This window comes from Lissotriton helveticus, chromosome 3_1 (genome assembly GCF_964261635.1).
Source record: "Lissotriton helveticus chromosome 3_1, aLisHel1.1, whole genome shotgun sequence".
Lineage (NCBI taxonomy): Eukaryota > Metazoa > Chordata > Amphibia > Caudata > Salamandridae > Lissotriton > Lissotriton helveticus.
The window spans coordinates 739,281,475-739,296,056 of NC_136061.1; the positions used below are offsets into that span (position 1 = coordinate 739,281,475).

At 44.0% G+C, this 14,582-nt stretch overlaps 1 protein-coding gene across 6 annotated transcripts in view; it reads right to left on the reverse strand.

Annotated features, from left to right (window-relative positions):
• TEAD1 (TEA domain transcription factor 1) overlaps positions 1–14,582 on the reverse strand; it is a 505,124-nt gene that overhangs the window by 110,700 nt on the left and 379,842 nt on the right. For all 6 annotated transcript variants that reach the window (XM_078680921.1, XM_078680920.1, XM_078680919.1 and 3 more), the window contains 2 exons: positions 11,926–11,972; positions 7,392–7,453 (listed from right to left, as the gene is read on the reverse strand). In XM_078680921.1, the coding sequence (XP_078537047.1) occupies positions 7,392–7,453; positions 11,926–11,972 (109 nt within the window). The remainder of the gene's footprint in view (positions 1–7,391; positions 7,454–11,925; positions 11,973–14,582) is intronic.

Sequence of the window (14,582 nt, forward strand, 5' to 3'; positions counted from 1 at the left end):
CTGGAATGGCTTCATATTGCTTTGTTTCTAGCGTGAGGGGCGAGGAAGGAGCAAGCAATAACAGGGAAGGGAGTCAGAAAAATGGGGCAAGCAATGGCAAGGGGCAGGGGTCTGGCCAAGCAATGATGGGGAAAAGGCGGTGCTGGTACAGGTCAATCATCAACAGGGGTTCAGAATGATGGGGGCAAGCAGAACAACAGATTGTGAGGAGGGGTGGGAGGGAAAGGGCAAGCAACACCAACCGAATGCGGGAGGAGAGTAAAAGGGACAGGGGCAAGCAACAATGGAATGCAGGAGGGGTTGGGAGGGATGGGACAGGTGCAAGAAACAATGCGGGGTAGGGTGGTGGAGAGAAGGCCTGCAAATATATGTACTACAACTACATTTTTCTAAAAAAGTATCTCCAAAAGCAAGCGAGCAGTGGAACGACAAGGTGCGCCTAATGGACAAGCACACGAAGAAGAAGTAAATCTGGCATCCGTGGACCAATGAGAAGCAAGGAAATGAAAGTGATCAAGCCAACCAATGGTACGTAATGCATGGGTTCTAAGCACCCTTTAAGCTAACAGGATGGCTCACAAACGACAGTGCATGCCAACAAACGAAAATGGTGATGGGCGAAGCATTAGGCCTCTCGGACCTCTGAAGAGCACAACACCCTGAATGCGCGCAGTACATGTTCTATTCTGGGTCACACCGTACTTTCTCCTGAATAGATTACATGCTCATGCCTACTTCACAGATGACAATACGCGAAATACGACACATGGCAAGGGGGATTTCGGATCACTCCCCGATATGGACACACTTGACATTGAGCGACAAGAGAGTGGGTAGTGTAGCGCACCTCAACCCTTGGAATCTCCACAATCCAACAGTAAAAGCCACCCTGACTAGAGCTCTCAACCATTACTTTCAGGAAAATGAGGGGTCGGTCGGTTCTTCTGTGACCCTCTGGGAAGCCTTTAAGACAGTAATCAGGGGGCAAGCATTGTCAGCCATTCCTGGATCACGTAAAGAAAAGTTTAAGGACATGGCTCGCTTTGAAACCGATCTCCTCCGTCTGGAGGAAGAAGTGGGTGACAGGGATGGGCAGGACATGCCCCATCAATTACAACTGAAAAAAGCGGAGTTTAAAGCCATCGCCACAGACATAGCCAAAACCCTAGCGAGGGATAGGGATGGCAGAATATATGACCTGGGAGACAAAGCGGGCAAATTAATAGCTTGGTTAGACCGGAAAGAGAGAGCACACGGGCTGGTCCCAGAGCTAAAAAAGTAGTTCCGGCACTGTGTTAACTGACCCCCAGGACATCGCCAATGAGTTCACAGACCACTACAAAGAGGTCTACCAGAGCGGTACGGACTTGCCGGAAGAGGACTCAACTGTACTCCTTGCATACATCGCTCTACCAACCCTTACAGCTGATGAACGGCAAACACTATACAGCACCCTGACTAATGATGAGATTGCACTGGCAATTAGGAACCTCCAACCAGGGAAAGCCCTGGGTCCCAATGGACTACCCATCGAGCTGTGCAAGCTTAAACCTGACAAATTGGCCCCAACCTCAAAAACATGTTTGAGGAGAGTAGAGATCGTAGCCAACTTCCACGCGACCAAAGAATAGCAACGTTAGTCACCATACACAAGGAAGGGAAACCAAGAGACAAATGCGCATCCTATCGGCCCATCTCCCTTTTGAACGCAGAACCCAAAATTCTTGTGAAATTACTGGCAAGCCGGCTAAATCAGGTGATATGTAAATTAGTACATTCTGACAAATCCGAGTGTATGCCTAATTAAAACACAGCCTTAAACCTACGATGGTTACACGGCGTACTGGGGCCATTGGCCACAATCCGAGAAGACACATTAGTGGTCTCGCTGGACGCCACCATGGAGTTCAACACACTCGAATGGCCGTACCTATTTGCATTTCTCAAAAAGTTGGGCTTCGGCCCCAGCTTTATTGGATGGGTGAAGCTCCTCTACTTGGACTCACTGCCGCAAGTAGTAGTAAACAACAAGAAATCTCCCTCCCCATCCGTAGCCTTTGCTTTTCTGCTCAACACTCGGTCGGCAGTCAAGCACCAAATTGAACTCTTCAATCTCCTATCCTCAGAATCCCCCGATTATCTTTTTCTGACCGAAACCTGGTTTACGACCGACTCACTTCCTGATCTTCTGGCTATCCTCCCAGATACCTACTATGCTCTCCGCATGGATCGCCCGGCGGGCAAAGCCGGTGGCGGTGTGGCAATGATCATTCGCTCAACGCTCAGATTTCAGCTTCTTGACCACCCTCCCATACCTCATGTGGACTTTTTGGTTGCTCGGTCCATCAATCTCACTGATCCCCTCACTTTTGTGCTTGTTTATCGGCCTCCCCAGTCCATGTCTCAGTTTGTCCCACTACTTCAGGACCTCTTGGCCACTCTGGCAGTTAACAACTCGTCCGTAATCTTGCTTGGGGACTTTAATTACTGGCCCGACGATCCCAGAGAATGCTCTGCCTCCAAAGACTTCTCTGTCACCCTTCAGTCACTCAACTTTTCTCCTCACATCACTCTCCCTACCCATGACAAGGGTCATATTGTAGACCAAATTTGGTCACTGCGCCGCCAAATCTCCCTTCCCTCTATCCTTCCCTGCATCTGGTCGGATCATTTTATGATTTCTTTCAATATTTTTTCTGCCCCCCCTGTTAAAATTTCATTCACCAAGAATGTGTCAGTCCGCTGTTGGAGCAAGACGGACCTCGCTCTTCTTTCTTCCTCCCTGGCCTCTACAGCGCCTGATCTGACGGATCTCCCTCTTGAATCTCAAGCTGATGCTATCAGCTCTTGGCTTTCTTCGTCCTGTGACATCGCTGCTCCCCTTAAGAAAGTCAAATCTGTCCGGCCTCATGATGCCAATAGATGGTTCACGAGTGAACTTAAAGACCTCAAACTCAGTCTCAGGCGCTCGGAGCGCCATTGGAGACGCAATTATTGTCCCTTGCTCCGCACTAGGTACAAACTGTTACTGAATAGCTATAAGAAAGCTATTGTGTCGGCCAAAACAGCTTATTTTTCAGAGAAGGTTGCTCTCTCTATTAATAAACCTCGCGAGATCTTCTCTCTGGTCAAGCAGCTTGCTACCTCTGACCGCACCAATATCAGTTCTGTCCCATCTCAGTCTTTTTGCCTCATTCTTAACAATGATTTTATCGACAAGATTACTGCTATCAAAAACAACATCTCCACTGTCTCTCAAATTCAAGCTATCTTTTCTCCCCCTCCGCCTCTGCTGCTGGATCACTTTCCCCCCATCACCTTTGAACAAATTTTTTTTCTGCTTGCTAAAGTTAAGTCCGGCTCCCCAGCTGACTGTGCCCCGGCCCGGATCCTTCAAACCCTCTTCACTTCCTGTCCAGGACCCCCTCTTACCCTGCTTAATTCTTTCCTGGCTCTTGGCTCCGTCCCTTCCTCCTTTGAAACCGCAATAGTCCTCCCTATTATCAAAAAACCGGGATTGGATCCCTCTTCTCCCCCTAATTTTAGGCCCATTTCCCTTCACCCTTACCTCGGAAAGATTTTGGAAAGACATGTCACCTCTTGTCTGTCCTCCCATATCGAGGAACACTGCCTCTTAGCTTCCCATCAGGCGGGCTTCCGCCCCGGCCAGTCCACAGAGAGTGTTGTCACCGCCGTTATGGATGAGCTCAAGGGCAAGGCTGACCTTGGCCTCCCCCAGGCGTTGGTGCTCCTCGCCCTGTCGGCTGCGTTTGACACGGTCGACCACGCCATTCTCATCGACCGTGTCAGCGCAGCCGGCATTAGAGGTGTTGCGCTCTCTTGGATAGCATCCTTCCCCCAGGGCAGAACCCAGGCAGTCCATCTCGCAGGATTCTCCGCTCCTCCCCGCCCTCTTGTGTGTGGAGTTCCCCAAGGTTCCTCTCTTTCCCCTCTTCTCTTTAATCTTTACATCTACCCTCTTATCCTTTCTCTTCAGGAGCTGGGGGTCTCCATGTACAATTACGCGGATGACCTTCAGCTCATCTTTGACCTGTCCACTCCCGACTCTCCCTCTTTTCTTAGTTCAACCCTAGTTTTTATTTCGGATTGGATGATCACGAACCATCTCAAGTTGAATCCGGACAAGACGGAGCTTGTCCTCACGGGTGGTCCCACCAATCCTTGGTCCCCTTCCTACTGGCCCCCTTCCTTTGGCCCCCCCCCGCCCCAGTTCCCTCTGTTCGCACCTTGGGCATCAAGGTTAGTAATGACCTTTCCATGCACGCCCAAGTTAGCTCCGTTGTTTCATCCTGTTTCTTGTCCCTCCGTCTCATCCGAAAAATTTCCCGCTTCTTTTCCACCACTGCCCTTAAATCGATCATCTTGGCTCTCATCACCTCTCGTCTTGATTACGGGAATTGCCTTTATGTTGGCTTCCCGGCCTTCGAATCACGACGGCTACAGGCAATCCAAAATCAAGCAGCTCGTCTCATTTTCCATCTCCCCAAATTTTCTCACATCACGCCTGGCCTTAAGTCCCTCCACTGGCTCCCGGTGCACTTCCGCTCCTTCTTTAAACTAGCCTGCTTAGCCTTTCTGGCTTACACCCACTCTGCTCCTCTCTTTATTGTTTCTTTAGTCACTCCCTATACCCCGACTCGCACCCTTCGTTCCTCTTCTCATTTTCTCCTCCAAGTACCCCGTTTCCGCAAATCCCGAACCGGTGGTACCCGTTTCTCGGTTTTGGCCCCCCAGTTCTGGAACAGCCTTCCGTTGTCCATTCGGTCAATTCCCATCTATTCCTCCTTTCTCAAAGCTTTAAAAACTCTTCTTTTCTCCCAGGCCTTCCCAGTTTAGTCCCTTGGTAGCTCTGTAGTATTCGACTACCCCCCCCCCCCAGCGCCAGGAAGCCGCTTGGCCGCAGTGCGCTTTAGCAAGCATCTTTTCATTCATTCATTCATTCATTCATTCATTCATTCATTCAAATCTGATGCATTCACTCTTGTCCGGGGGACTCGGGAGGGCTGTCCACTCTCGCCCTTGCTTTTCGCTGTCTCCCTTGAACCCTTTGCGGCCAGGATACGTAGAGACCCATCCATCAGGGGACTCAGGTGGGCGGAGGGTTGGTAGGTCCGCATCTCCCTGTATGCGGACAATATTCTCCTATATGTTACTTCTTCCCAAAAGTCGCTCCATGTCATTCTTGATATTTGCACAAGATTTGGGAAAAATTCCGGATATAGAATTAACTGGAGTAAGTTGTTGCTCTACGTTCTCCACGGAAACCCTCCCTCCCCACCTCGGGGCTTCCCCATACAGGTCGCTCCAGAAGGCTTTTAGTATCTGGGCATTTCCAATACCTCCGACTCCAAACTCCGTTATGTGTGCAATCTCTTTCCCCCACTAAAAAAGGTTTAAGCGAGACGCCGCGACCTGGAAGGCACTGCCGCAGTCACTGTTGGGAAGAGCAGCACTCTTCAAAATTATGTCCCTCCCGCGCTTCCTGTATGTCCCACAGAACTCCTCCCCAGACCTGGTCCCAATCAGGTTCTTCAAAGAAATAGCGAGCACCCAAAGAGACTTGCTGTGGGATGGTAGACCATACATTGCACTACACAAACTCACCCTCGGGTAACACGACGAAGGCATAGGGCTCCCAGGTATCAGAAAATACTACTGGGTGGCCCATCTGGCAGCCATAAACCACGGCACCTATCGTCTCGGTGACGACCCTGGATACAGGATGGATAGATGGCTCCTTCCCGGGGGGAACTTCAACAGAGCACTTTACTTTAGACCCAACAGATATTCCTTAACGGGACCCACAAACCACTCTGTCCAACTCTGGCACATGGTAAACCGTAGACTAGGGTGGGGCCAAAAACGTATGCTCGACTATGGGAAGCAACAGCACCTCCTACACTAGCAGCTTGGAAGGCGGACATGGACTGGTGTATGGTGAGGGAAAAAACTGTTTATGTTGCCCGTGGTTGCCCCCAAAAGTGGATTGCGGTTTGGAGCAGATGGAATGTGTACCGTGGAAATATATGCAGCCCCTCTGTTCTTCCCTCCCTTGATGATCCAACGTCGCCATAACCATAAAACGTCTATGTCTCGCTATGTATAGAGTGAGCAGATGTGTAACAGTCACATCTCCAGAACTGTGCAGCTAGTAGTGCTAATGTGTATTTGTAAAGAAGTGACCGAACTGTTCAATAAAAAGAAGTTTAAAAAAAATGGTGATGGGGTTCCCCCACATGACTGTGAAGCTGTATACTGCATATGCATGGAAGAGGGTACACAACATTTTGCCCAAAAAGATTTTATGAAACGTTTTTTAGTACTACCACTAACTCCTATGCTACACAGGCATAAGAAATAGGAATACACCAGAACATGAGGGTACATGCTGTGCTCTACAAAAAAAACAGTGAAACTATAAAAGACATCAATACAGAAAGATTGGTGAGGCAGCAACCGGTTAGTCATATTTCAGAAACATCTGCGACAGTGAAGCTGGTAAAGATTAGAGCTAGTCATGTGTAAGGATCAAATTTAAAATAATAGTCGGATGGGGCAAATTCTGTTAAAAAAAAATCAGCCACTGACCCTAAAATAATATCAGAGGTGTTGTGAGCTCAAGTGGTATGCAAAGTTCTCTTCTGGATGACTAGCTGGGCTGGTCAGAGCCAATTGCAAGTCTAGTACCTACCTGAAATATCAGGTGGGAGAAGCAGAGCCAGATAAATGGCACACTGATAAATTAAGGATCATAGACATTTGCAGGTCAGATCCTGCTTGAGCCCTACCTCATCAAATGCTGAATTACAGCCCTAATTTATTGCATGCAAAAAGAGAAATATGCAACAATTCAGATACCTAATACACGTTTTGAAATAGTACTTATTAATTGAACAGTAATACATTTTAAACCTAGAACGCGCTGCTTGGTTTAGTAACTTCTTAAAGTTACTTGACCCCATGTTTTTTTTACAGTGTTTTATATAGCGCAAACTTGACCCGGTATCGGACGCTTTACATAGCACCAGTTGCGTTACATGAGGACACATTCATCCTTTTTGTTAGGCACAGGCAGATTAAGTGATTTGCCCTGAGTCACAGTATGTCCAGTGTCATTGCCGAAACTCGAACCCGGTTCCCCAGGTTCGAGGTCTACCGCCCTCGCCGTTAGCCCAATTCCTCTCCCCAAGTCAGCTCTGTAGATTGTTCAAGCCCCTACTTAGTAATACCGCAGAAAGCCGTTTGTGGCCTGCAGGAAAATGCCTTCGAGCATGGTAATGCATAACTTATATGCGGATTCAGCACTTAGTACAGAAGTTGTTTCCAGATATCACACTCTTTATTCAAATCAACCCTGCCATGCTCGCTACCTGATATTGGCGCTGTGACTGATGGTTGAATGGAGTAGGCTTGCTGAGCAAATGGCTTTACGCTGAAAACGAATAGAGAAAAAAAGAAGTTTCAAGAATCAGTCACATGCGTCTATGAATAAACACATACGTTATGTACCAACATAAAAACATTTTTAAAATACTGTCCTGAATATCTAAAATCCTTGTATTTTGAGCATTAGCTGATGATAAAAGATATCCTACTATAATAAGAAAATGGGTTCACACAATGCAAGGTCAACGCTGCAGCACCAAAACCCCACTTTATTTTGCACGTTTATCAGTCAGAATTTATTCAGATCTAAGCAGTGTTTAACCTCTCTTTGCAGTTGTCTGTGTGTAGTAATTATAAGCAAACCGATAGAAATATGTATTGCATACCATATGCCAATGATTTATTATCAAGGAAAGGGTTTAAAGAATACATTAAATAGGGCACAAATGAACCCTTATGTTCGAGATTGTCAAGTATATAAACAGAAACTGTGCAATGCAGAAGCTAATCAGCAGGGACTACAACCTGACCTATGCCCTTTTGGAAGTGGCAATGATGACTTTTAACGAAACAAGAGGCTTTGCTCTGTAACGTTAAACATTCAGGGGCATATTAACAGCCAAAGAAGCGGAGATAAAAATATCGCCCTATCAACAACAGGGTGCTAACATGCAAAATCGCATGTTAGCACCCTTTTTCACTACGCTTCTCTTTGCATCTCTAATGAGATGTAAAGTGGGCGTTCCAGTGCAAAATAATAGGAAAATAATAGGAAAAATGTCGCTAAGCGACATTTCTCCTATTATCAAGCTTCACGCTAACCCTGTTAGAGACAAAAAAAGCAGCGCTAAGCACGGTTAACGCTGCTAACGTTAGCATCTGCTAGCGCTGCTTTTTTGCATCTGCTAATTTTCAGATTTAAGTCCACCATGGGCTATCAACAAGGATATCCCTATCTTGTAGTTTTATCGCTGCATTACCAGTGATAACCTCCCAAAATGCCGCTATCGCTGGATTTTTTATCACCTAGATGATTAGCGTTGTTAATAACGCGATAACCTGGCGATATTATCCAGCGATAGCAGACGTTAAAAACATTAACGCTAAGCGCCCTTAGCGTTCTTTTTCCCTGTTCCTTGTTAATATGCCCCTCAGTACTTTAAGGTGGGTTTGTGTGGCACACTAAAGTAATGCGGAAATCCGAATGTGGCAGTCTATGAACATATGTTCTGCTCACAAATAACCCTCATTACTTCCTACAGGTGTGTGCCACCACACACCACTGACACATTTCATTGGGTATGCGAAGGTGGCAATAGAGCATGTGAAATTAGCTCCTAACTTTCATCATATCTAGCTATGCTTCTAAAAATATATGCATAGCCTAGTTAAACAAGCGTTCATTCACCTACAGAGAGACTGAGTTCATGTATTTTCTGTATGGGTTGTTCTGCGCCATAGGCTGGCTTATGGGGACCTCGGTTTTTTATAATGACTGTGCAGACTCTTGTTTGTACAGAGGTTGGAATTCTGAATTGCGTGGAGTTTACTGCACACAGTAATTAACAGGTGCAATAGAGTCTGCACATTTAGTTAAACTTCAGGAGTGCCACAATTAAAAAGGGGAAAAATAGTATGGTATTAACTGTGCCATGCAAAATTTAATGCAGCAAACCGGTTTCACCCTAGTTAGGGCTCAACAGCCAGGTATAACCTGGTTCCAGTTACATAAAGTGTGCACTGAACCCACATCTGGGCATACCTATCCCACTTAGGGTGACACACCAAAGTATGCAACAAGCACTGGCAAAGCCAATAGGTCTGGAGTCGTCCTCCACCACTTTGGCAATTCTTGCCTTGTTTTACCATGGTTTTTGCAAAACCTTCTTTCGGAAGCTACTGGACATTTGTCAATCTAAAAATACACATTGACCAAAGGCACTGAAGGGAACTACTTTGTGTGTGGATGTACTCCTTGTGAAAGGGATGTATGATGTAACTCAAAGTGAAGTCAGCCAATGGCTGAAGTGGGGTGACTCATTGCCCCTTGATGCATGCAAGAGTGGGTTGGAGAAAAATGTGAATGACAGAACCACAGACAAATGGATGAAAGGTGTAAAGTCAAGAGGTCTTTGGTAACTCAGACCTAAAAAAGCCAATCGTTATGCTATTGGTTGTTAGCCTCCTTTGGGGAAGGAAAGGAAGAAGGCAAGAAAGAAAAAAGGAAAGAATGAGGGCAAGAAAGAAGGAAAGAAATGAAAGCAAGAAATAAAAAAAGGAAGGCAAGAAGGAAGGATAGAAAGACAGAGATCAAGAAAGAAGGAACAAAAAAAGGAATAAATTAATGAAAGAAAGAAAGAGAAAATAAAAGATGAAAAAAGAGAGAGAAAAGAAATAAGAGAAAAAAGGAAAGAAAGAAAGGAAACGAATGCCGGAAATAAGAGAAGAAATAAATAAATAAAATAGAAGGCAAGAAAGATGAAGAAAAGAAATGAAGAAAGAAAGAATGACTGATAGAAATAAGGAAAGAGAAAAAGGAATGAAAGCAAGAAAGAAGGACAAAAAAAGTAATGAAAAAGAAAATGGAATGAAAACAAAAAAAGAAGGAAAAAAGGAATGAAAACAAAAAAAGGTTCAAAAGAAAGAGGGCAAGAGAGAAAAAAGCAAGAATGAAGGAAAGAAAGAATGAAAGAACGAGAGAAAAAGGGAAAGAAAGAAGTATTGAAAGAATTAAAAAGGACAGCAAGAAAGAAAGGAGGAATTAAATAAAGCAAGAAAAATGGAAAGAAGGAATGAACTAAAAAAGAAACACAAGAAAGACAGAAAGAAACGTATTCTGAAGAATCGTCCGCTTATGAATCCACATGTATAATAGTGAAGCTTTCAATAACCTACTGCAGAACATGATGCAATCTGTTATGCTGTAAAATTCCTTTTTTGAGTGTTCTTTGTTTATCTGAGAAAATCAAATAAACAAAGGACTACAACAAAGGGAATTTACAACAGCATTGGCAGGAGACAAGAACAGAAGGGAACTAGCTTGTGTGCAGATGTGCTCCTTGTATGTGTGTAGTCACTCTAAGTAACGTTATCCAGAGGCTGAAGTGGGCTGGCGCCCTAACCCATGCTGTAGGGTGTTGAACCAAAATGTAAATGACACACCAACAGACCAGTGGATGAAAAAAGATTTCTGAAAGTGCCTTTAAATAAGTATATTGTACATATATAATTTTTGTAATCCAAAGGTCTTGGCTAACACCAGACCTAAGAAGTGATGGATGGAATGCTTGAATTAATCCCAGCCACTTGTAATTACTCTGGCTGCACCCCAGTCCATCATTATTTTACACACCATACCACCTCAGTTTGAACCCAGCCATATGCAAATCAGTTTTGACCCTGCTACAATGGGAACAATCCAGACCGAACTGCCAGGCCAGTGCCTCCCTGAACCAGAATAGAAGCAATTTAGGACCGGTTTTGGCCTAGTTGGGTCTCATAAGCGAGGTCTAGGTTGGTTTCTACCCCTCAGGGACACGTGTAATTAGGGCCCAAAGTGACATTTTTAGGACACAGCGCTGGCTCTACTTTATCTCATATTTTCGTATACACTGGTGTTAAGAATAGGGATTGCTATTCAAAATGTTACTTTAATTTCTTGGACCCCATTCAAGAAGTTTCTGTTAAATAGGCACTAACATTAATAATGGAAACACTGTTGGTATCATTGCCACATCTTCATTTAAAAGTATACAGAAAGCGATAGATGGAATACTTTAATTTATTAAGATGGAATACTTGAATTAATCTCAGCCACTGGTAATTCTCAGTAGTGTTTGTGGTACTGGATATCTGAAGCAGAGAAGACATTTTAGTACAGTTGTGTATCATCAGCACACTGGTGAATCTTGATGCTGCTATTTGTGATTAGAGCACCAAGTGGCTCCATGGATAAGGAGAATATAGCAGGAGACTGTATGGAGCCCCGGGGGACTGTACAAGGGATAGGGATCGTTTCTGACCTGTAAATGCCCTAGGAACAAACTGGTGTTGGTGTCTATTTTTTGAGGTTGATAAATGAGTACAGTTAAGAAATAAGAACTATGATTGATGCATGCAAGACACAATTCACTTGTCCTAAAAGAGCACAAACGTGTAACTTGTAGGACACATACACACATACAAACACAAACACACACACACACACACACATGCACACTCTAAGATATATGTAACACCTGATTGTATTGTGAAAACTGCTGCATTTGTAATGACAAGCTTGTTAGACTGACAAATTGCGGCAAAATTCTCTCTTGTTTGGTTTGTAGTTCACTGTATTTTTTTTTTACAGCATGGGTATCACTTTTGTTGAATTTGGCCTGTTTGGTGGACTTTTCCTCAACTTTCCCTCTGCTGCTCTAACATGAAATCGCTATAGGCAGTAATTTACTTTTCCACTCACACCATCCTGCCTGCTATGATGTGCATGGTCTATTTGAAGGTTTTCACAATACTTACTCTTGTGAAGATCCAGGCTGCCCCGTCTGTATCATTCCCGACCAGAACTAAAAAAACAAGCACAAAGCGTTACCAATTAATAATACACTCTCAAAACCATTTCCCTTCACATATAATGAGTAGCAAATTTTGAGGTGACAGGATGTTTTGTCTATTGTCAGCTGGAAGTTGTCTGACATTCTCTTTTCCCGGGAACGAGCCACTACCTTGCTTAGCAAGGCCCTGCTTTTATCACAACTATAATGAATGACATCCTACATGCCCCATCAACTCTTCAGTGAAATGATGAAACTTAATCACCTTGTTGAAACATGAAATGCTGGCAGTGGTGTCCTTTTCAAGACCAAAACCTATTAGAACGGGAAACATCCTTTACAACGCAACTTTTACCACGCAGTGCCTTTACGACGCAACTTTTACAACGCAAACCATTACAACGCATTGCGCAGGGGGGCGCTCTAGGATAGGGAATGAGTTTAATTTACTATCCAACACCTTCCCTAGTGTCCACGGGGACTGGAGTTGGAATAGTAAATTAAACTATTCACTATCCAGCACCCCAAAGCACTATGCGTTGTAAAGGTTTGCGTTGTAAAAACCGCGTTGTAAAGGCATGCGTGGTAAAAGCATGCGTTGTAATGTCATACATCCTATTAGAACACTTGCAGAACACCAAGACTAGGTACATGGGAAACATGAAAAATTCAATGTGAAGAGCAGCAGTAGAACCTGGCTTAGAGGCAATAAGTGTAGACAGCCAGAAAGAAAAACAACTTCACCCAAGCAGTAACTATCTGAAACAACCCCACCCCTTCATATAAGGATTGTACCGTCAATCTTACATTTAAAAAGAAGCATTGGAAAAGTTAATAATCACTCTTGTTATTGAAAAGAAGCATTGGCAAACAATTTGTCTGTCTTTAATTTGACAATACATGCAAACACAGTAATGGAGAAATGTATTTCCATGCAGTAGTCCAATAAACTCAGACATATTGACTTTGTCAATGCTTGGTATAGTAGCGAAGTTTGTGATGTTGGTGCTAGCGAGATAGTGGTGGTGGTATTGGATGTGGTGGCTGTCATATTGGCTGTAATGGGGATAGTGGTAGTAACAGTCCTTGTACTGTTGATGTGTTATTTCTAAAACTGGTATTAGATATGTGGTGCTGGTGATGAAGTTATCAGCAGTGCTTAATTTGTAAAAGAATATGTGTTGGGTCCAAAGTTCTGCTCAAATGCCCACGGTTGGCACTATCAAATGTCAAAGGTTGCCGAATACCAAGGCTTCAGAGTATTGATTTCACCTCATGCTGTTTGCATCCTCCACCAGAAACTCCATGACTTTTTATCTCACTCTTTTAACCCCTGCTTTGTTGTTTTTTTGGCTGTTTTTCATCTTTCTCTTCCTCCTTCATCACCAGTTGTGGCACTGGTGGTAGAATGGTATTGGTGGTCATGTTATTTTGGTGGTGCATTGTAGAGGTGGTGTGGTACTTGTGTTTGTGATACTGGTAGTACTACTAGATGTGGTGATGGTGGTATGAGTGTGACTGGTGGTGGTATTTATTGTTGTGGTATTGATGGCACTGTTGTATTGTTGGTAGTGGTATGGTAATAGTGGTGGTGTCTAATTAGTGTGGTGCTGGTGATGGAGCAAGGACATCTAGAAAAGAGACCTGCTCGGAGAAATCCTCTTGTTTAACTCACTAATTAGTTATTAAACCATGTTTTGTGAATAACTAATACGCACCACATTGAACACTCTGGTTAGTGAACCTTGCTTATGTGTGTACTAATGCGGATAACAATGAAGATGGACTAATACCGCTCTAAATGGGGAAAAATGTTGTGCGCATGCGTCAACTGCATCTACGTAGTATGACGTATTAATGCTTTGAGGGAAATTCTGGCGCATGAGCAGAAGACACTAAAATGGAACCTTGAAGACTCGCATGCATGGCATCTTCTTGTTTGAACTAAATTGAGTGTTTTTTACAAATTTTAATGCGGGAAAATACATAAATAAATAAACTGGGTTACAGTGGAGGTGGGTGGTATACAGTGCGACCATTTTATTTGTGAAAGTAACATCTGTCTTTTGACTTTATCACTTTTTCGTATTTGGGCCTCTCTTGCATAACAGGACTGAATGAAGTGACGCGACGCATGCGCACTAAGTGAAGTCATGAAGGCCATGACTATGCTATCGAAAGGGAGCCAAGAAAGAGTGTAACAGCATTGGAACGGGTGGTGAAGAGTTCAACGAAGAAGACTCCTATTCAAAATGTTTTTTTAATGTTTCAAAGTGAACTTAGAAATGGATGAGAACTAAATGAATGAATAAAAATTAAGGGTATGGGTTTGTGAACAATGGTCAAACTGATCTTAATGACATGTAAGCATGGTGTGACGGAGCTTCCCCCTTGCCTGACCAATCAGATTTCGTATTTTTACGATATTGAAACTTTAGTGAGTGGAACATGAAGAACAAAAGGTATAATTAAGAAAGCTTTAGTTAGCTAGTTAGACTGCGACACAAATGCTGTTGCTGGGAGAGATGCTGTGAGATGCTGATGAGGAGCTGAATGCAGAACCTGAAGTAGAACTTTATATCCAAAATAACTGGGTTAGATCAGAAGATCGCAGAAGAATCT